The sequence below is a fragment of the Typopeltis vanoorti genome, chromosome 15 (assembly GCF_054136105.1).
Source record: "Typopeltis vanoorti isolate ZY-2024b chromosome 15, IOZ_Tvanoo_1.0, whole genome shotgun sequence".
Classification (NCBI taxonomy): domain Eukaryota; kingdom Metazoa; phylum Arthropoda; class Arachnida; order Uropygi; family Thelyphonidae; genus Typopeltis; species Typopeltis vanoorti.
Window position 1 is genome coordinate 122,262,780 of NC_143563.1, and position 23,946 is coordinate 122,286,725.

The window sequence follows — 23,946 nt, forward strand, 5'->3', positions numbered from 1 at the left end:
ATCGCTGAAAAGCCCTATCGAGTTGTTCCTGAAACGCAGAGATTTTGAGTCCGTTTCCGGCAGAAAGAATGAAGATAGCGTAATCCCTACGTTGGCATATAGACAGCCAAAATAGATAAGAAATATCCAGACAAACACGTGGTGCAGAACGACGCGGAAAAAGTCAGTAAGGTGTAATTGCTCTAATTTTGTGTGAATCTTCATTAGAAGAAAGAAGATTGTTTATGATTGTGAAATTTAGAACTTTATTCTAAGGAACTCTGTGAACAGTCTCTAATCAGAAGGTTAACCTTGTTTGTGAGTAAGAAGAATTGTTTAGAAGAGATCCTTTTGTAATTTTGTATGTGATAGGATTAACTTGATGTGATAAGAAAAGTAGAATTAAGTATCTCAGTAACATTTGAATGGTTGTTAGTTTTGTTCTTACGAGTAATACTACTGAAAGGAATATGCTTAACTTAACATTGTTTACTTTATATCCCAATGTGTAATTACTGTGTTTAGCTTGCCTTATAAGTTTTAATTAGTTCAAATGTGTTAATCTCTTAGTTCGAGTTTTATTTAGTATTGAGCATAATTGAGTGTATGAATTTTGTATTGTGTTTTAGATATTCCAATAAACATGTCATATTTACCTGAACCTGAGTCATGCCTGATTACGATTCCAAATTACCACTTATAAAAATAGAACCTATTTTGGCAGGAAGAATTTACAGAGTGAATATAAAGTATAGATTTAGGTCACGACTGCAATAATCTGAATCTATATGGCAGTAAAAATAAGATATTGTGCAGGTAATCTTCAGACTTAGTATTGTATCCCTGAGCAAGGATCTTTTCTGCTATAGGATACTGGCTGGCGCAGCGAAATATAAATTTGCCAGTATCCGAAGAGGAAACAATGCTAGATATAAAAATAGATTAAAATAAGAGAAGAAAGAATAAATAACGAAAGATAAAATTATAACAAATAGAGCAGCCCGGTAGGATTTTGATAGAAGAAGGTTTAAGTAAGAAAGGATAGATTCAAGTAAACAACTAATTGAGTATAAAGATATAAAAACATCGATTATAACAATTTAAATACAATCTGCATTTTTTAAATATTCTTCATTGTTTGTTTGAACTATTCGCCCAAAATCAGTGAGAATCCATAACCATCTGCTTAAGTTCTTCTGTTATTCACTCAGACTATCCTCTTCCATAATTCCTCTCTTGAGTTACAGACTCTCTTTTTGATTCTCTCAAATCTCTTCTATCATTTCTAATGTCTTTAAACAATTTTGAGTATGTAATCACATGCAGTTCATTATTAACTGCTGTCTAAACTTTGTAAATATGATTATCAGTGGATTTTATAATATAGTTTGCTATTATTATAAAATTAGGGGTGCTTAAGGGTGAAAGCTGTAAAACTGAGAGGAGACCTCCACATAGCCTTTAAAGGAATCTGGAGAATCGACCAGGGCTTCTGACCTAATGTCCAATCCTCACCTTCTTGTGGTGCGCCCTCTTGGGTATCTACCTGGATACTGAATGAATGAGGATGGGCTGGCAATTTGGGGTTTACCCGACCAAATTGTATTCCTATTGGTTAAACCAAAATACAAAATGATAGTACAACATGACAAAATTTCATGCTAGCTGGGGCGTTGCCCGGTTAAACAAGGTCCCCGTTGTTTTCGCCAGGGAACCAGGGCGAACAGCGAAAAATCAGCTACTGGAACAAATCTGAAAACACACCCCAACACAACATCACCAGAGTTAAAGATCGGTACTATCAACATAAGAAGCCTGAATGGCAAAGAAATGGAGCTAGCGGAGGAATTAGATTAGTACCAGTTTGACATGATAGGGGTGACTGAAACAAAAAAGACAAAAACTGGTGAGATCTTTCTGAGCAGTAAATACAAAATGTTATATTCAGGCAATGACAATCAAGGAAAAGAAGGAGTAGCCATAGTATTCAACACAAAATACGAGGCTAATCTTCTTGAATGGCAAGCAGTCTCAAGTAGAGTGATTTGGGCAAATATGGGAATGGGGAACTGGACAGTGACTTTGTGCCTATGGTCCCACAGAAGGTTCTATTAAGGTAGAAGTGGAGGAATTAATTTGAGGCTCTAGAGAAAGCTACTGACACAATGAAAAAGGAAAAGTTGGCCCTTGTTGGGGATCTAAATAGCAGAGTAGGAAGACATACAAAAATATTTTGGGAAAATTCAGAGAAAAGAGCAAAGCTAATAATAATGGAATATACCTGTTGTATTTCTGCTCAGGACATGGACTGGTTATTACTAACACCATGTTCCAACATAAAAATGTGCACAAATTCACATGGAGAGAATAGGCAAGGAATAAGAAAAGTCTCATTGACTATGTTATTGTGATAGTGATGTTTTCTCCCTGATGCAGGACACCAGAGTGTACAGAGGATTTGAAATTGGAAGTGATCACTATTTAGTCTTGAGCAGGATAAAATTGAATTTCATATTGAAAAGAATGACATGTAAGAAAGTTTTAAAGCGAATAAAAGTTGAGCAGCTCTCAGGTGTGAACTGTAGACTAAAATACACAAAGATTATTGAAGGAAAAAATGAAAGAGGGCGCTAGTGGGCCAAGCGCTGCGGACGCGATTTGAAGAGCTCCTGATTCAGATAAGTTTTACTAGGAATAATTAAGTATATATGTGTAATTGTTTAATTAAGAGCTGCTGTAAACGTTGTACGCGCTACCGATATTATTAGTGTGGGGTTTTTTCTTGCCTAAACTAAATTAGTAAATCGTTATTATTAGACCTAGTAACCTGCAGAGGAAAAAAAAAAATGGCCAGTCATTTTGTTAAGTGTGAGGTCTGTTATATGTATTCCTTCGATTACATAAATGATTTGTGGATGTTTAGTGCGGATGGAAGAAGGGTGTGTGCGAAGTGTGACCTGAACGAGGAACTGATGAATGCGAATATGAAATTGATGACAGAAAGGGCTAGTACCGATTGTGTCGCGAGTGCATGTTTGAAAGAGAGGCGAAAAAATGTTAAAAAATCAGGAAAAAAGAAAAAGAGCGATTTGACAACCGTAACGGATGTTAAAAGGGACGAAAGTGAGGCAGAAAGAAACGAAATTGAGAGAACGAATGAAAGTAGAAATGGCGTGATGCAGAAATCGCAAGTAAAAAAAACGAAAGAATAAATGATAGTGAAAAAAGAATGAATGATGGCGAAAGTTGGACGCATGTTGGAACGAAAGTACTGAACCAAAGAAAGATGAATGACAGTAAAAGTTAGAAGAATGATAGCGAAAGTTGGACGCATGTTAGTCCGAAAGTACGGAAACAAAGAAAGATAAATGAGAGTGAAAGTGAGAAGAATGATAGTTAAAGTTGGACGTATGTTGGACCGAAAGTACGGAAACAAAGAAGGATGAATAAGAGGGAAAGTGAGAAGAGGGGGTCGAGAGTTAGAAAGTTAGAAAGATTTAATGATAGAGAGAATGTGTTGCGAGGTTCGGAAGGTGAATTGGATTGGATGAAGCAAGAAATGAAATAGATGCAGAATGAAAGTAAGAGAATTCAGGTCAAAACTATTAAAATAAATCATGATGGCATGAAAGAGTTAACGTAAGATGAGCGAGTGGCGTTGTATGGCGACTCCATTATTAAAGGTGTGCTAGAGGATAAAATGTACAAGGTATGTTTTCCAGGCGGTAAAATGAGTAGAGTAATTGAGGCATTGAATATGAGGTGGGAGCAAGCAAAAGAGTTAATTGTATTAATTGGTACAAATCATTTGAGAGAGAACAAAGAGCATATCAAAATGACTGTCAGGAGACTGCTTGGAAAGATAAAAGAGAATAGTGTGACAGGAAGGATAGTCAGTGTGTTGCCTAGGTATGACTGTGGTGAAATGAGGCGGAGAGCAAGGATTATGAATGATATTCTGACTGAAATGTGTGAGGAGATGGGAGTACAGTTTGTTAATGTGTGGAATGAGTTTGAGGGACGAAGTGAGCTGTATGGAAGCGATGGACTGCATTTGAGTGGTTATGGTGTGAGTCGCTTGGAGAGACTGCTGCTGGAAAGTAGAGAAGTGAATAGAGAGAATGAATGAGATCGAGAGGGGAGTGATGTGGAAGAGCAGGAGAGTAAGACAGGAGAGATTGAAGAAGTGGAAATGAATGGGGAAGTGAGAGGTATGAATATAGAAAATGAGAGAATGGGTGTGCAAGAGGAGCAGGGAAATGGGGAGGCTCAGGGTGGACAGGGGTGCACAGCATGAGAAAGGTGGATGCTCCAAGAGGAGGTGAGAGCATGTGTAGGCAGGAAAGTATTGGGATGACCAGGGATCAAGAGGAAACAGATGGAATTGCAAAGGGTTCTAAAATGAAGAAGCAGAAAGGGAAACGGCCCCAGTCCAGCATGGAGAGATCACATCGAGTGAGTGGTATCAGTGGAACTAGCTGTAGATCCAGAAAGGAGATGTTGTGTGTGTGTACCAATGCTTGAAGTATAAGGAACAAGGCAGATGAAATGGTTGCACTAATTGCGTCTGTTCACCCAAAGATTGTTGGAATAAGTGAGACATGGTTAGATGAGGTCGACATCCTGACAGGAATAGAGATGGAAAGGTATGATGTGTTTCGTGAGGATAGAAGGGGTAAAAAGCGAGGGGGAGTGCTATTGATGATAGAGAAAGAGTTACGTCAATACAAGGTAGAGATGCAAGAGGGAAATAGGGCCAGTGGTTTTGAGGCAGTATGGTGTGAGATAGAGATGAATAGAATCAAATACTTGGTGGGATGTTGTTATAGACCTGGTAATGTGGATGGTGGTGATAGTGAAATGTATAGTCAAATAAGCTAAGCAAATAAGAAAAGGGTGATCATTATGGGTGATTTTAATTATGGCAATATAGACTGGAATGAAGAGATAGCAACTGGAAGTAAAGAAAATGAGTTTCTTGAGTTTTTGAGGGACAACTACCTCAGACAGTATGTAACACAAGGCACATGAGGATTAAGGATCTTGGATTTGGTCATCTCATTGGAGGATGTAATTATCAATAAGGTGTCAAATCATCCACCAATTGGTGAAAGTGACCATGAGGTGATTACCTGGGTGGTTGCCAGCAGTGCAAGGACCCCTATGAAAAAAAGGTATATGTGGAACTACAGGGGGGGGGGGGGGGATTATGAAGAGCTCAGGAGACAGCTTGCAGGTGTAGCATGGAATGAGGAGTTAGCTGGAAAAGAGATCAATGCAGCTTGGGGGATTTTCAAAAACTATTTAGTAGATGCAATGTCTAAATGTATACCATGGGTGAGAAGGTTAAATAAGGTAGGTGTGAGATGGATGAATAAAGAGATGAAGCATGTTATACAGAGAAAAAGGACATTGTGCAGGCAGCATAAGAGAAGTGGAAGTAACCAATTTCATGAGGTCTACAAACCAGGCAAGGAGGGTGACTTGGTTGTTGAGAGTAGCTAGAGAGGTATGAACAGCAGTTAGCTAATGAAGCCAAAAAGAATCCTAGGGAGTTCTTTCGATATGTAGCCAGCAAAAGAAAGAATGATTATGGAAGGATGACATTGATTGGAAGAAATGGTATAAAGACAGCTGTTGCAGAATGTGTGGTGGAGATACTTAATGAGCAGTTCATAAAGATCTTTCAATCTTGTGAATATGACTTCATGGAGAGATTAAGAGCAGTTTTCGATGGGGAGGAGAGACTGACTGTAAGTGAGCAACAGGTGTTTGGGGAGTTGAGTAAACTAGATGTAAATAAGGCTGTGGGACTTGATAATATATCACTGCATATTCTGAAGGAATGTGCCAGAGAGTTGACACCTGCCTTGACATATTTTTTTAATATGAGTCTTGCACTTGGTCAAGTTCCTAAGGAGGGCAAGATTGTGCCACTTCATAAAGGAGGTGATCGAACTCGAGCATCAAACTATAGGCCTATCTGTGTGTCAGGTGTTGTGGTTAAGTTGTTGGAGAGGCTTGTGAGAACTAGGATCCTTAGTTGGGTTGACAACAATGGTATAATCTTTGATGGACAGCATGGATTTGCTAAAGGGAGGTCATATTTTAGTAATTTACTTACTTATTACAATAAAGTGACTGCTTCCTTGGACAGAGGAGAAGGATACACAGTAATTATACTTGGATTTCGCAAAAGCTTTTGATAGAGTACCTCATGATAAGTTGACAGTCAAACTAGAGCAGATGGGGTTAGATATTAGATTAGTGCATTGGATTGGAGACTGGCTATCTGATAGGTATCAACAAGTTGTGTATGGGGGGTGCAATATCCAGGAAAAGGAAAGTCACTAGTGTAGTGCCTCAGGGGTCTGTTTTAGGGCCATTACTATTTAACTTGTATATTAATGATATTGGCGAAGATTTGGATGGAGATATTCAGTTGTTTGCAGATGATGCAAAGTTGGGACAAACCATAAAGAGTAGTGAAGATGTTGTGACCTTGCAAAAAGACTTGAATAAATTGAGTGATTGGGCAAGCAAATGGGCATGTGAGTTCAATGTTGCAAAATGTAAAGCTTTAAAATTTGGAAAACAAAGATGGGATGCAGAATTTATGCTTGATGAGAATATATTGTTGGAAGTAGAGGAAATAAGAGATCTGGGGGTGATAGTGGATAAGGATCTAAAATTTAGGGGACACATCGCCAAAATTGTGAAGACAACACAAAGACTTCTGGGAATAATGTGGAGGACACTGACGTGTAGAAGTAGGGAGATTCTTGTTCCATTGTCTAAGGCTTTGATTAGGCCACACATGGACTATTGTGCCCAGATTTGATCACCTGGTTTTCAGAAGAATGAAGAGATGTTGGAAAGGGTCCAAAGGCGACTGACTAAGGTAGTTTCTGGCCTCTGTATGAGGAAAGATTGAAAAGATGTAATTTGCAGAGTCTAGTGGAAAGAAGGAAGAGGGGAGATATGATAGAGACCTACAAGTTGGTAAGGGGTTGTTATAGGATCAATGGTGGAGAAGTTCTACAGAGAATAGTGGGAGATCAGGGGAGAATCAGAGGTCATCCCTGTAAACTGTATAAATAGGGTGTGAGTAGGGGAGTGAGAGGCAGGTTTTTTTCGTGCAGAGTTGTGAGTAATTGGGATGCCTTGCCTGAGAGTGTGGTGTCTGCAAGGAGTTTGAATGTGTTTAAGGCACGGTATGATGAGATGTGTGTGTGAGATAAAAGGACCTCCTAGATGAGTCTTTGACTCCATGAGGTCTTGTTTAATAATAATAATAATAAGAGTTTGAGAACAGGAACCAAACCTTGGAGATTCAGTGGCAAGCCTTGAAGAAAACCCTGATTGATTCAGCCAGAGAGGCATGTGGTGAAGTTGTCTGCAAGGATAGAAAAATTAGAACTCCATGGTGGACACAGGAAGTTAAAGAGGCAGTGAAGGAAAAGAAGAAAGCATATCAAAAGTTCCTATCAAATAAGTCAGCTTATTCTCTTAGAGAATACAGAGACAAATGCAAAAATGCTAAACACTGTGTAAAACTAGCTAAACAAAAGTCATGGGAGGACTTTGGCAAAAATATAGAAAATAAATATCAAGAAGGTGGCAAAATATTCTGGAGGTTGTTGAAGAAGCTTAGGAATGGAGGAAAGAGTGCTGTAAAAGGAGTTAGAGAAGATAAAGGTGACATGAAAACGGAAGAAAAAGATATCCTTGAAGTATGGAGTAATTACTTTGAAAATTTGTTGAATGAAACAAGCAGTGATGACAGCACAATCGTAAAAAAACACTGCCCAGGCATGCAGTCAGGAATACATATTCATACTTGAAGTAGAAAAAGCCATCAAAGGCTTGAAATGTGGAAAGGCAGCGGGAGAAGATGATATTCGACCAGAAATGCTGAAGTATGGTGGTATAAAAGTCTTAGTGTCTGCACTGCATAGATCAGAATGCCTGGACAGAGGGACTAATTCCAGACAATTGGAATCGCTATTTGACCTGAATCCAGAATAAGCTGGATTCAGGTCAAATAGAGGCTGTCAGGATCAGATCTTCACTTTACAACAAATAGTGGAGAAATCATGGGAATATAACAAAGATCTGTATTTAAGTTTTGTCGATTTGGAAAAGCATATGACAAGGTGCCAGTAGAGAAGCTATTCAATACGCTGCAGTTATATGGTGTCAATGGGGCATTATATCAAGCAATACATTGTCTTTATTTGAGTTGTAAGTCAGCAGTTCGAATTGAAGGAAGTACAGGAAGATGGTTTAATGTTAAATCTGGTGTGAGACAAGGCTGTACATTATCCCGTCTGTTATTCATTATCTATATGGATCACATTATGAAGGAAAGTGGTATTCAGCATGATATCAAAATTGGAGATGTTAATGTCAGCTCTTTGCTTTATGCTGATGATGTTATACCTTCTAAATAAATCCGCTGCAAATCTGCAAGATTCTCTCACTAAATTGAATAACTGTTGTAATAGATATGGTATGAAGGTCAGCAATAAAAAGACAAAGACAATGAAAATAGGCAGAATCATTGAAAATGTCAACTGTGTTGTGAACGGAGAACCTGTGGAACAAGTAAAACATTTCAGCTACTTAGGCACGATTTTTACTGAAGATGGTAAATTAAATATGGAAATAGACAACAGAATCAACAAAACTGGTATGGTATGGTAGGAAGTCAATTGAATAAATTCATATGGGATAAGAGAGAAATTAGTCAGAACACTAAATTAGCTGTATACAAGACAGTGTTCAAACTTGTTTTAACGTGTTTGAACACTCTTGTTGGATCTAAGAGCTGGGTCAGAAGTAAAATACTTGACCAAAGACTAGAGACTGCAGATATGAGAGTCCTGAGAAAGATTAGAGGCGTGAACAGATGGCATCAATGGCAATATCATATTAAAGACGAGAATATTAAGAAAGAACTTGACGTTTTTGTCATCCAGGAATGCGTTAGCAGAGCTAATCTCAGGTGGTATGGTCACTTAAACAGAATGGGCAAGGAAAGATTAGCAAAACAAGTGTTCTCTGCCAAGTTGACAGGAAAACAACCCAGAGGAAGACCAAGATATAGGTGGATTGATATGGTACAAAGTGCCTTAGATGATAGAAATTTAAGATCTGGTAATGTTGGAGTCTTGACAAGTAACAGGCTGATTTGGAAGAAAATTGTAGATAGGAAGTTAGTAATGATGTAAATTTTTCATGTAGTTCTATCATATCCTGTACACCCCTTGAGGGTAAATGGCAGGAATGTGATGATGATGATGATGATGATAAAATTATGTAACTTTTCTACAAATTAGAACAAATAGGGATGGATATGACACAGGTTATGTGGATAAGAGGGTAACAGCTATCAAAAAGTGGTATGTGGAGGAGCAGAATCAAGGTGAAAATAGGTGACTAGTGGTGTGCTGCAAGGTTTAGCTGTGACCACTACTGTTTAACTTATACATGAATGATATAGGAAATAAATCACTTAAAAGGAAATATTCAGACTGAATATTTCCTTTTAAGGAATAAATTACTGAATAAATTAGGTAGAGTAATAGTTAAATTAGGTGATGTGGAGAGCTTGCAGAATGATTTGAATAGGCTGTCAATATGGGCAAAAGATAATGGATTCAGTTCAATGTGGAGAAATATAAAGTTATGAATTTTAGGATAAATAGATTACAAGCTGTGTACCACATTGATAGAACTGTACTCCAGGAAATAGATGAAACTGGAGGTTATGGGTGATGTAGACAGAGAGTTAAAATTTAGAGGACATATTTCTAAGATAGCCCATAAGATTACTTGGCTATTGAAGAACACATTAACAAGTAGAGATAAGGATGTTGTTATTCCTCTTTATGAGGCCTTGATATGTTTACATTTGGATTACTGTGCTCAGGTCTGGATCCCTGAGTTTCTTATGGATGAGGAAGCAGTGGACAAAAATGGCAAATGGTCTGTGGAATGTTCCCTGTAGGAATAGATTGAGGGCATGTGGATTGCAGAAGTTGGCCGATAGGAGAAAAAGAGAAGATATGATAGAAACATTTAAGTTGCTTAAAATGCTTTATAGGATTTATGCAGGGACAATGTTTTGACACTTGACTAGAGGGGCCAGAACAAGAGATCATCCCTGGAAGTTGAATAAAGGTGTGGTTATTAGGGGTGTGATGACTAGATTTTTTGCTTGGAGAGTTGTGAATAAGTGAAATGGGTTCCCAGAGCTAGTTGTGAGTGCTTTGGGCTCAAGGAAAATTATTATAGATTGTGTGCATAGTTTGGGTCTCCCGTGGTGAGTCTTTGGACTTCACATAGGTGTGCGTATAATAATATAATGAATACTTGCTTTAAAAAGTGCTCTGTAAGGAAGTAGACATGGAGATCTTCAAATGGACTAAGAAGACAAATTAATAGCACTATGTTAAATTGCAAAAGAATCATAAAAAATGTTGACACAATTAGAAAAATTTACTGTGACATACAGATCACAGACCATTAAGAGCATTCTTCATATAGACAAAAGACAGGAACAAAAATACGAGCAGTATCAAACCATAAACAATCAAAATATACTGGCAGGGATCAGTTTTGTAAATTAGTAAAGCAGATTGATTGGAGTTTGGAAGAAGACACAGATACAGACCTCGCCACATTCAGTCAACAAATAATTCCACATAAAACACAGGGACAATTTTCAACAGAAAAGAATCACATGGAGCATCACAGCCAAGAAACTCTCAGACTGCTACTGAAAAGGAAGGAGTTAAAAGATTCAGGTCATCATTTAGAATATATAGCGATTAGCAAGTTACTGAGATTAAAGGTACAATAAGGTTACATCAAATTTAAAATAAATGAACTACAAGAAGCAGCAGAAAAACAAATGAGCCTAAAAAAAAAGAAAAAAGGTAGAAATTGAATTAAGGAGGAAAAAAAAATATCATCGTCAAGAGAAATGAAAAAAAAAAAAAAATGCCTAGACTTACTACAGTAAGCTCTATTTATCCACACAAAATGTCACTCCAATAAAGTTAACTGATTATAAAGATGTGCCAGAAATACTACTGGAAGAGGTAGAATATGCAGCCAATCAGGTGAAGGTGGTTAAAACACCAGGGACAGATGTAATAAGAATTGGAGATATCAAGGCAAGAGGAAATCTTCATAAAGCTCTAACAACACTTGGTACCTAGAATACCTAAGGAATGGAAATCATCTAAAACCATTCTCATCCATAAAAAAATGAGAAAAAGAGAATATTGACAACTATAGATGTTTCCTGTCTTACCTCTATAAATATTCAGAAGAAGAGGGGGAGATTATATGTATATAACCCCCCCCCCCAGGATTTAAGAAAGAATTCTCCACAATTGATCATATACATACAATAAACTAACTAAAAAATTCAGAGAATATCATTGTCTGAATGCAGGTTTCCAGGCACTAAGAGGTTTACATATACAGCAAAAAAATTTATAGCAAAATCCTCTTCTCCCAATAGGTATTTCAAGCGGATAATGAACTTCTTGGGATACGAGTAAGATAAGGAGATGTGATCACCCCCAATCACTTTACAGTAATTCTAGAAAACATTCTCAAAAACGCATACCTAGGTGGAGGTTTAGATGTAGATGAAGGGGAATCTTAAAATACTCCTATTTGCTGATGGTTCTGATCTCTTCAATCATCTGAAAACTAGAAATAATGTTGAATGGAATATGTTTGCATTGTAGAATGGCAGGATTGCAAATCCACCCTGACAAGACAAAGTAAATGAAAAATGAATACTGTCATTGTCAACAAAACAAATTGCAAAATAAACTCAGAGTGGAGAGCTACAGTTATTAATAACAGGCAGTCAAATGAACAATGATATATATATATATATATATATATATAAAACAGATGAAATAAATAGATGCAAAAAAAGGCAGCTTGGAAAACTTTTAACCAGATATGACATCATAAAGCAAAAAATAGATATCAAAATAAGGTCAAACCTTTTTAATAGTATTATTCTACCAACAATGACCTATGGCAGCAAAACATGGAACACTAAGAAAAAGAGAAGAAGAAAGCACAAACCAAATGGCACAAGCCAAATGGCAATAGAAAGAAGAGTGTAATATAAGCAAGAAAGATCATATAAGACACTTTTATTGATCTTTTATGATTTCTAGAGAGAAAGAACCTTTTTTCCAGAATGCAGTCTGTTTCTGTAAATATTATTCTATGGCTAGTTATCTAGTCCAGCTGGATGCATCCGTAATATGTGTGTGATGTTACTTATTACATGAATGACTTCTGTCATTCGTATAATAAGATAGCTATAGCAACTTGTTGAACATTTTTCAAAATAGGCAGTTGCAAATTAGATTTTCAAACTGAAGACTTTGTGTGAATTTTTGCTGCACACGTGGTCTTCATCCTGACCTAGAACTTAGACTAGAACAAACTTTAATTCCAGTTGTGCTAGAAAACTCATATTTCACAATAAACTCACCTCCCTCTCTCACATACATCAGTTGTGAGATAAATGCTACAAAGCAATAAACATCCTTCCCACCTTATCTTTCACCTCTTAGGATGCTGACAGAGGCTCTTTGCTTCGATTGTATTGGGCACTGATTAGATTCAAACTTTATTATGTGTCACAAATTTATACTTTTGCCAGAGATAACCTCGATGGCTAGATCCTGTTTGCCATTAAGTCTTAAGAATAACACTTGAAGCATTTCTAATTACTCCAGTCTATGGTCTGCGATCGAAGCAAATTAACCACCTTTGCCACTTCGTGTCAACAGCTGTCTCTGTTATTGACTCCAAAAATAAAATACTTCCTAGAGCATCCCACATGGCCAACATTTTCTTGTCCATGATGGGTGAATCCGCACGCCCCCAATCAGACTTTCATACAACCCTTTGATTTGTGAATAACAAACTCTACATATTGGCATAGACAACATAGCACAGTGCCACTAAATACACTTCCACCATGGTATTCATACATATTACCATGTAGCTTTTTTTGTTTGTTTGGCAGGCTACCCAAATTTTCCATCTTGCCTGTTGTCTACCAGAAACTCTTTCAAGCTCATAGAATCGGAGACTCTAGTGGGATCTGCTTTCTTCCCAAAGAGCATATCTCTCAGCGCCCACTAGAATGTAATTGAGCTGCATTGGATAGCGCTTTACATATAGGATTACATTGCTACTGAAGGTGCATAATATATATAGACTCATAGTTGCTTACAGGTGATAGACAACATAGTCTAAGCCACTGTAACATCCAGTGCTCTCTCAAATCCAAGTTTTATTGCTGACCATGTATGCCTCCAATGGATTCTAAGCCACATTGGGATTAAGGAAAACAGTGCTGCAAATACTGTAACTGGGTCAGCTTGTTTCTTAAACTTCCACCGTCTGCAGTTCCAGATTATAAGCAGATCATAAGAGAGAGACTTTTATCTTAGTGGTAGTCATTATGGAACAGATAGACCAATAATAAATTCTATTAAATCAAACATGAAATTAAATTGTGGCAGTCTAGTCTACATAGGGACAATAATGAGGAAGGTGTACTTGCTGAGCACTGCATAGGTCATAGTCATCTTACATACTCTTTCTTGTTGAAGTGTGAGAGTTATGTGAAACCGGACTAACCAACATTCATATTTTAATTGACTGCCCTTGTTACTCTTTGTTTAGAAAAACAGAAAATCAATTTTTTCGCAGTATAGAGACTGTTTACTTTTTTTTTTTTTACTTGTTTTTATACGACTTTTTAGACTTGTTTCTGTTCACATTTTTTACACTTCGCTTATTTCTTTATATATACATTATTATCTAAACACGTTTACACTAGTGTTTATTTATTAACACCTATTTCTACTTCATATTCTGGTTTGTTCTCGACAGGGGTAGTATGACCATGAATGTTCTTGCTCCATAATACCTCTAAACAAACAATTTTCTGAGGACACTCTAATACTAGAATTACAATTCGTTAAAGACGTCTTTATAGTTAATGATTATTTTCCATCCAAATTACAACACATTTTAGATGATTACTCTCCTACTAGTACTTGTTCAGATAAGTGAATTTCCATCCCATTTATAAAATACCTTTTGGAATGCATATCAAAAGTTTTAAAAAAATGTCACTTCCAGAACAACCTTCACCTGCCAGTTCACAGTCTCGTGTCGGGTGCTAACTGGGAGGACCTCCATGACTTCTGTTCCTCCTTCCCATGGTCTGACTACTGCTTCCATTCTTCAGATCTAAACACCTGCTCAGCCTGAATAACAGAAAGCATCCTCACAGGAATGAATGCTTTCATCCCTTATTCCATTCCAAATTCTCAGCCACCATCCTTTGTTCTCAAAATAAAAAAAAAAAGTGTGCATGTAGGTTTCTGTGGTTAAGCAATTCTGTGGGTATTTTCTGGTATTGAGACCACATATTAATATAAAGAGTTTATTAAAAATAAACCGGAAAAAACCCGACAAGTTTCATTTGTCGTAAGACTCATATCATCAGGGGTAATTATATAAAGGTTTAACACAATGAAAGCTTATTAACAATTAATTACACATTAGATGTTTTTTATTACTTCATAACTGTCAAATAATTGAGAAACTGTAATACAAATGATAAATTCTTTACTGTACGCGTGTTGGAACATTGATATTTGTTGTCACGTTCTGTGGCTCACGCGTGTTTATGTCCGAGGTAGTTAAAGTTTTGATGAAGGCAGACACACTTGATGTAAAATCAAGCCTTGATTTTTATTGCACTGTATAGGGTCCTAAGCATTAGTGCAGCTTCTTTATATTAATATGTGGTCTCAATACTGGAAAATGCCCACAAAAAAAAAAAGTGTGCCAAAGCTGTAAAAGAAAAAACTCTGCTTACCAATAATGGTTCATGACCAAAACTCCAGCTGTCCACTCTACCTATACTGCAGCTTGCAACAGTTGCAAAAGAATCATTACCAAGTCAGACTTTGAAAAGGGCCAAATAATACGGCAAACTTGCCTCCTGACCATATGGCAGTTGCTTCTTCTGGTCCCTTGCCAAGGCCATTGGGTGCAACTTCTTTCCCCCCCCCCCCCCAGTTTCCACCACTCGCATCCAAATGGTACTGTAGTTACCTTTCCTAAAGACAAGGCCAACGTACTAGCATCACTCTTTTCTTCCAATTCCTACATTGATGACTTGGGCAAAGTTCCTTTCCCTCCACTCCACCAAGAACGGCTACCTTCATGTTTCCCATAGCCTTCCAACAAAAAGAAATCCAAAGAATACTTAATAACCTGAACACAAACAAGGCACCTGGTCCTGATGGTATCCCACATATTGTGTTAAAAAACTGTGCGCCAGAACTACCACTCATCCTGTATTGCCTCTTCAATCTATCTTATTCAACTGGCATCTATCCTACAACATGAAAACAGGTCCACATTTAACCCATCCCAAAGAATGGTGATAAAAATCAACCAACGAACTACATTTCAGTTGCTCTCACTTCTGTTCTCTCAAAAATTATGGAGACAGTCATTAACAACCAACTCTTGAACCATCTGGAGACATACCAACTAATCAGTGACCAGCAGTATTGATTCCACCACTCATGATCTACAGCTGATCTTTCACCACCCACCTCTGGACTGAGGCCATGGAGAAATTTGGAGAAGCTCACGTAGTTGTCCTCAACATTTCAAAAGCATTTGATTGGATTTGGCACAGGAGCCTACTTAACAAACTATTATCCTATGGTCTGCCTTCCTTATTCTGCATCTGGATTGCCAAATTTCTCTCTGGTCGTTGACTACATGTCATGGTGAATGGCTTCCTCTCCTCAAATTGGTAACCACCAATGCAGGAGTACCCCAGAGTTCTGTTCTGTACTGTTCTATTCTTTTACTCACTCTCTTCCTCCTGTATATATGATTTGCTCCCACAGACTTCCAATCGTGTCCATAGCTTTGCTGATGACAGTACCCTTCATCCCTCCTTTCATTTGACGAAACTTGTGGTGGTCAAGTATTAGAATCCTCAAGATCTACCACGACCAATGGAGCCTTGTAAACTTTAATGCTCAAGTGATCAGACAGAAAACACAGTTCTGTCTGATCACTCAAAAGAAAGAGCTCACATACCTCCCCCCTTACCTTCAGTAATATTGAGATATCCAAACATGATCAGATTTCTCTTTTTGGACTGACCTGCATCTCTGACCTTTTTTGACACACCGACATTTCAACTATAGCTTCTGCAGCTGCCAAAAAACTTGGTGTACTTTTTTGCACAAGACACTACTTCATACTTTCACAGTGCTAATTTTATACAAAGCCCAAATCTGCCAGCCAGATTAATGCTCCCACATTTGGGGTTGTGCTCCATAATCCTCTAAGATTTCTCAATTCTATCCAGAAAAGGGCAATCCTGCTCTCTCTCACAGATTTTCAGTTTCTGCCTTATGACACTATTCTGCCATTATTATTCCTCCAACTTCTCCAAAATCATTAAAGTTTGTTTCCATCTTGAAACTCACCGAACCAGCTTCACTGCCTCCTCTTTCATTCCACCTACTTCTGTCCTTTGGACATTCTTCTCCACTCTGCCTTCCCTGAAGATTACAATCCTCAACAGTTCAAGCAAAATGTGAACAGTTCTTACTTTCTTCTATTTCTCTTGCCTATACATGGCATTAATGTGCTATAGGTCTTGTGGCCTTTAGTGTGTTGATCAGATATATAAACTTGCAAGCAAGTGAATAAGATTTCTCCTATCCCGACTTCCACTAAAGTTAAATTTCCTCTTGTGATTCACTCAGGAGTGTGTATATCAGATTAATTCATGCAGTCTTACCCTATTTTGGCCTGATAGGTCATACCATGGAAATCTAACAATCAGAACATATGCATTACATCCATTTTCTCCAAGCTGAGAAATCAAATCTTGCAGAATGTGGAGTTTCTAACTAGCCACAGGATTCTATGGAACAATACAAAAAATGAAGCTCTTTGTAGTCAACCTAATCTAAATTGCAGTGATAGTTTAAATTTTTTCAAAATTCTTGGAAATAGTTTGTTTGAATTCCTGCTCATCATAATCTAAATTTTATTTGTAATATGTATATGAAATTTTATTATGTGAACATGTAGGTTGATTTAGTTATTCCTTCATTTTTACATACATACTCACTTGATATAAATAATCTCCTAATTTGATATGTACTCTGTTGAGAAATAAAGGTGATTTTTTTCCAAAAAATGTGTTTAACTTATTTTTTTACCAAACTTTTCAAACAATTCTGGTATGTGATACCTCCAGGGAGTTCAAGGACTCATTGAAGGAGGACATTCTACTTCACTAAATACATCTGCCCCTCACCACTACTATTACTCAATTCTTCCATTGCCACCAGTGCCATCTTCTGCCCATCATCACAAAGAAGAGTTTTTTGTTTGTAAATTGCATGTGTTCTGAAAGCTGATTTGTCTGTATGCGGGATGAATAACATGAGTTTCTGGGAGGAAAAACTCTACTACTTTTCTTTTCTTATTCTCTTTTTGATGGTTTAGTTTTGTTTAGTTCTGCCTTTTCTATTTGATTTAAGTTTTGCTCCAAGTTTCTTCTTTTTTTGATTAGGTTCAGAGTTTCTTTTGTAGTTTTTGCTGTTTTTCTTTAGTTCTTTTTATCTTATTTAAGCTGTTTATAATTATATTTATAATGTCTTGGTTCAGAGTATTCAAATCCTTTTCTTCTTTTGCTTCCAATATCCTTTTATTTATTTCAGTTTGATATATTTTTCTTTTTTGCTTAGGCATTTCATTTGTTATGGAGTGATCTGTTTTCTTTTGCATAAGTTTTTCTTCTTTCTATTCTTGTATTTATACTTATTCTTCCTCTTAGCATTCTATGGTCACTTTCCGTGTTGAATATATTTAAGACATCTACATCTCTGATTGTATTCATTCTGTTAGTTAGGATGTAATCTATTTCATTTTTGTTATATCATTTGATCTTTTCCAAGTCCATCTTTATTGAAGTCTTTTCTTAAAGAAGTTGTTGGCTGTTTTTAGCTGAGTTTTGGTTTCAAATTTGATTAATCTTTCCCCATGTTCATTTCTGTCTCCTAGTCGAAATTTTTGTGTTGGAAGTTCTTGTGCATTTGATTTATTCCAGTGTTTGAGTTTAAGTCAGCTATGATTTAGGTATAATGAGTTTTTTCTTTGTTCATAAAGTCATCCAGTTTTTTTATAAAATTCTTCTGTTTCATGGCTTGTTGTTGGTGTGTATATTTATATGATTTTAATTTTATATCTTATGTTTTTTTTTCAGAATATCAGGCCATTCTGTCTAATATTCCTTGTATACTTATCTGTCGTATTCTTCATTTGTGAATTAGAAAACCAACTCCGTTTCTATTGTTTTTTCTGTTTCCGTGGTGTAGAGCATATGACCTTTGTTTCTTATGTGCATGTTTTCTCCCTTCGTTCTTACCTCACTGAGTCCAATGATGTTCCATTTAATTTCCTTTATTTCTTCTTCCAAATCTAAAAGGTTTGTTCTTCTCTCACATTGTTCTTATGTTTTGTGTGCATCTGTACATATCTCTGTTTTTTTCTATTTTCTGATGTTTTTGGAAGTATTTTTAGAGACTTTAGCCAAGACAGCATTCTCGGACAAATATCCAAGAACATTTGTCTTATGTTCTGTACATTTTCCTGAAGCATTTCATTTCAAACACCAACAGTTTCCGCCCTGCTGCTTTTTCTAACATATAAGTTTTTGCTCCATAGAGAGCTGTTGATAGTATTTTTATGTAATTTCATTTAAAGAGTTATAGGAAATTTTGTTTTTCCAAATTTTTATTCAGTTTATTCAAGTACCATGCTATTGAGAGTGTGTTTTATTGTTTCTATATCATTTGAATTGAATGTCAAATATGCTCCTAGGTAATTAAAATCATAACTTGTTCTATGGTTTCCTGATTATGTGTTATTGGTATATCTTCCAGGTGTCTTTCAATTTTAGTTATCTGTTATAATTATTACATCATCTGCATATATGATGTGTGAATTGTCTTCCATTGAATGTTCCTCCTTATGTTCAGGACCATGCTTCTTTAATGAGTTCTTGATAAAAATGTTTAAAAGGTGTGGAGAGAGTTGGCAATCCTTGCATAACATAACTCCTCATATGAATTCAAGTTTTTTTTTTTTTTATTGTTGTTGTGTTTTTTTTATATTGATATATAAATTTAATATATAATGTATAATTGAATATGCTTTGAAATTACAAATACATTATTTTTCCTATGAGTTATTTATTTATTTATTTTTTAAATTGCTGGTGATATTTATAGTGGTAATATTACCTCAGCAGTTCAACTTCATCCAGCATATTCTTATAAGAATTCATCATATCCTTTTGGAATTGATCCGGTAAGCAATTTTACAATTTTTTCACCCTATATTTATTATTAAATACCTTTATTGGTATTTGCAATTATGTGTCAAGTTAGGTACCCAAATGCACTAAATTGAGTTTTATTTTAAAGTAGCTATGTAGCAAATAACAAATGATGATTATAGAAGGATAATTTAACTCAGTGCGTATGGTAGAAAATTGACAGAAGCAGAAGAAATAGTTGAGCTTCTAAACGGTTACGTTGCAAGGTGTATCATCAAGGTGACAACTGCAGTTAATGATGTGACAGAGGCTGATATAAGAATTTAGGTAGATGAACTGGATCTGCTTAGCATATTGAAAAATATCAATTTGAATACAGCAGTGGGACTCAAAGGCATGTATGCCCCTCTGCTTCAAGAATATGCAAGACAACTGGCTGTGCCTCTGAAGAAGTTCATCATCATCAAATTCCTGTCATGTACCCTCAAGGGGTGTACAGGATATGATAGTACTACATGAAAAATTTACATCATTACTAACTTCCTATCTACAATTTTCTCCAAATCAGTCTGTTACTTGTCAAGACTCCAACATTACCAGATCTTATATTTCTATCGTCTAAGGCACTTTGTACCGTATCAATCCACTTATATCTTGGTCTTTCTCTGGGTCGTTTTCCTGCCAACTTGGTAGAGAAGACTTGTTTTTTTAATCTTTCCTCACCCATTCTGTTTAAGTGACCATACCACCTGAGATTAGCTTTGCTAACGCATTCCTGGATGCTGACAATGTCAAGTTCTTTCCTAATATTCTCTTTTTAATATGATATTGACATTGATGCTATCTCTTCATATCTGCAGTCTCTAGTCTTTGGTCAAGTGTTTTACTTCTGACCCAGCTCTCAAATCCAAAAGTTAAAATTGGTTTGAACACTGTCGTGTATACAGCTAATTTAGTGTTCCAACTAATTTCTCTCTTATTCCATATGAATTCATTCAATTGACTTCCTACCATACCATACCAGTTTTGTTGATTCTATTGTTTATTTCCATATTTAATTTACCATCTTCACTAAAAATCGTGCCTAAGTAGCTGAAATGTTTTACTTGTTCCACAGGTTCTCCGTTCACAACACAGTTGACATTTTCAATGATTTTGACTATTTTCATTGTCTTTGTCTTTTTATTGCTGACCTTCATACCATATCTATTACAACAGTTATTCAATTTAGTCAGAGAATCTTTCAGACTCGTAGCAGATTTATTTAGAAGTATAACATTGTCCGCATAAAGCAAAGAGCTGACATTAACATCTCCAATTTTGATATCATGTTTAATACCACTTTCCTTCATAATGTGATCCATATAGATAAGGAATAACAGAGGGGATAATGTACATCTTTGTCTCACACCAGATTTAACATTAAACCATCTTCCTGTACTTCCATCATTTCTAACTGCTGACTTACAACTCAAATAAAGACTAAGTATTGCTTGATATAATGCCCCAATGACACCATATAACTGTAGCGTATTGAATAGCTTCTCTCTTGGCACCATGTCATATGCCTTTTCCAAATCGACAAACCTTAAATACAGATCTTTGTTATATTCCCATGCTTTCTCGACTATTTGTCGTAAAGTGAAGATCTGATCCTGACAGCCTCTATTTGGCCTGAATCCAGCTTGTTCTTCACCAAGCTTTTCTTCCACAATTCTTTTCAACTGTTTCTCAAATATACTTGCATATATCTTACCAGGAACACTCAATAAGGATATACCTCTATAATTCTCACATTCAGTTTTATTTCTCTTTTTATATATAGGTACTATCAGAGCTCTACTCCAATCATTGGGAATTCGTCCCTCTGTCCAGGCATTCTGAACTATGCAGTGCAGCCACTGTAAGACTTTTATACCACCATACTTCAGCATTTCTGGTCGAATATCATCTACTCCTGCTGCCTTTCCATATTTCAAGCCTTCGATGGCTTTTTCTACTTCAAGTATGGATATGTATTCCTGACTGCATGCCTGGTCAGTGTTTTTTATCACTGTGCTTTCATCACTGCTTGTTCCATTTAGCAGTTTTTCAAAGTAATTACTCCGTACTTCAAGGATATCTTTTTCTCCCATTTTCATTTCACCTTTATCATCTGTAACTCCTTTTACAGCACTCTTTCCTCCATTCCTAATCTTCTTCAACAACCTCCAGAATATTTTGCTACCTTCTTGATATTTATTTTCTATGTTCTTGCCAAAGTCCTCCCATGACTTTTGTTTAGCTAGTTTTGCACACTGTTTAGCTTTCTTACATTTGTCTCTGTATTCTCTGAGAGCACAAGCTGGCTTATTTGCCAGGAACTTTTGATATGCTTTCTTCTTTTCCTTCACCTGCCTCTTTAACTTCCTGTGTTTACCATGGAGTTCTAATTTTTCTATCCTTGCAGACAACTTCACCACATGCCTCTCTAGCTGAATCAATCAGGGTTTTCTTCAAGGCTTGCCACTGAATCTCCAAGGTTTGGTTCTGAAGAAGTTGCTTAATTTAAATCTCAGATCTGGCAAGGTTCCAAGGGAGTGGGAAGATGGTAAGATAGTTTTATTGTATAAAGTTGGCTCCAAGACAGAAGTAAGATATGGACCAATTAGTATTGTAGGAGTGGTGGTTAAGGTATTGAAATTGTTAGTAAAAAGTAAAATTTAGGAATGAGTGGATAGGAATATTATTATTATCATCAGACCTCTATGGAGTCAAAAGACTCATTGCAGGACATCGCACTGTCTCTCTTTCTCCTTCTCACACACACACACACAGTTTATCGTACTGCATCTTAAATATATTTGTCTCTGCACTCACCACACTCACGGACAATGCATTTCAATCCCTATCCCCTCTCCATGCTAAAAACCTAGCTCCTTACCCCGTTCTTCACACTCGTTTTATACAGCTTTCAGGGATGACCTCTTGTTCTCTCCCTATCTTCATTATTCTATGCAAAATCTCCTTCACATTAATCTAATAATTAACCCCCTTAGCAAATTGCATTTTCTCAATGTTTTTATACTCAACATTCCAGAGACTAGAAACCACTTTAGTCAATCATCTCAGGACTGTTTTCAATAGATTTCATCATTTTGAAAACCAAGTGACTATATCTGTACTTAGTATTCCACGTGACCTTGTAAAATGGTACTCCATAACATGATACTCTATGGGAAGTAGCACCCCTTAGTAAAAGGAAAGTCCTGCTTTAGTAATTTATTTACATTTTGTAATAAGGTGATGTTAAACTGTGAATGAAATTATTTTGCATGTTTTTGTTCTTCATTCACATTTAATATAATCTACCATACACAATGTTAGACTTGTAATTAATTAATGTAAATCATTTGCTTATAATTTAATATTCATATAACTACCTTTAATTTTATCTAATATTTAATTATTAGTCAAGAATATATGTATTAATAGTAGAAAAACTCTGTGTTAAAATATTATTAAGCTATTTTATTTATTACTATATTAATATTATAAGAACTTGTATTTGATAATTTAACTGCGCATTAATTGAAATGTAAATATTCTCTATTTATTCCTATTTGTACAAGTTTAACGTTATGCAATAGCTCAATTTTATTATGTTTTGTTTTGTTGTCATGAAGACACATGTAAATAAGCGAGCACGAGTTGGAACACTATGTGAGGGGGAAAAGCTGAAAGTTTAGTTAAAGAAATCACGAGACCAATTTAGGTGGGAAGAATGGATATAAAAAGGAAGAATGCTGAAAATATAGATTAGAGAGAGGGAAAAGAGAGAGATTGGCATTTGGTTGGAATCGGAGTATTCAGCATTCGGGAATCAGAGTGCGATATTAGAGAATTGGCAAGTCACTCAAGCAGCTAATTTAAGTCTACTAGTCGAGAAGCAGTTAGCTAATAAGTTGTAGAATAACAATTATAGCTACGGAAAACAGCTGAGAGACTATTAAATAGACTAGCGATACTTGAGTTGAGATTTAATTTCAGCGCCGACCTTTCAAGGACATATGGAACCTTGAAGCAAAGCACGAAGTTACTAGAGAATAGTAGAGGCTGTAAAGTTGAAGTTTACCGTTAGCTGTGTTTAGAATTATAGTGCCTAAAGAATTAATTGAATGCTGGAGGAATGAACAACTGTTCATATGAAACCTAAAGTTAAGGAATTATTGTGTTATCTTAATTTATGAGTGATTAGTAGTGCTTCATGCGAGAACGTCTGATTATGTGTATTGTGACCGTGAATTAATTCAGTTATTGCTTAGAAGATTTATTTTAATGAGTGCCGTTTATTGTTAAAAGTGTTTACAGTTATAAAAAAATGTTTGTGTGTAAGTTGATGAAGGAAGAAGATTATCGGTAATAACATTCCAACCATTATTATTCCTATGCAGAGATGTGAGTGTGTTTCATCCTAGAATTTCCTTATGTTAACAGTAACTATTGCGAAGATTAGCTGAAGTGTAAAT

At 36.2% G+C, this 23,946-nt stretch overlaps 1 protein-coding gene across 1 annotated transcript in view; it reads left to right on the plus strand.

Annotated features, from left to right (window-relative positions):
• The window catches only part of LOC150099114 (V-type proton ATPase 116 kDa subunit a 1-like), a 586,531-nt gene that overhangs the window by 397,107 nt on the left and 165,478 nt on the right, over positions 1 to 23,946 (plus strand). The window contains exon 13 of the mRNA XM_090404569.1: positions 19,392 to 19,470. Within this exon, the coding sequence (XP_090260695.1) occupies positions 19,392 to 19,470 (79 nt within the window). The remainder of the gene's footprint in view (positions 1 to 19,391; positions 19,471 to 23,946) is intronic.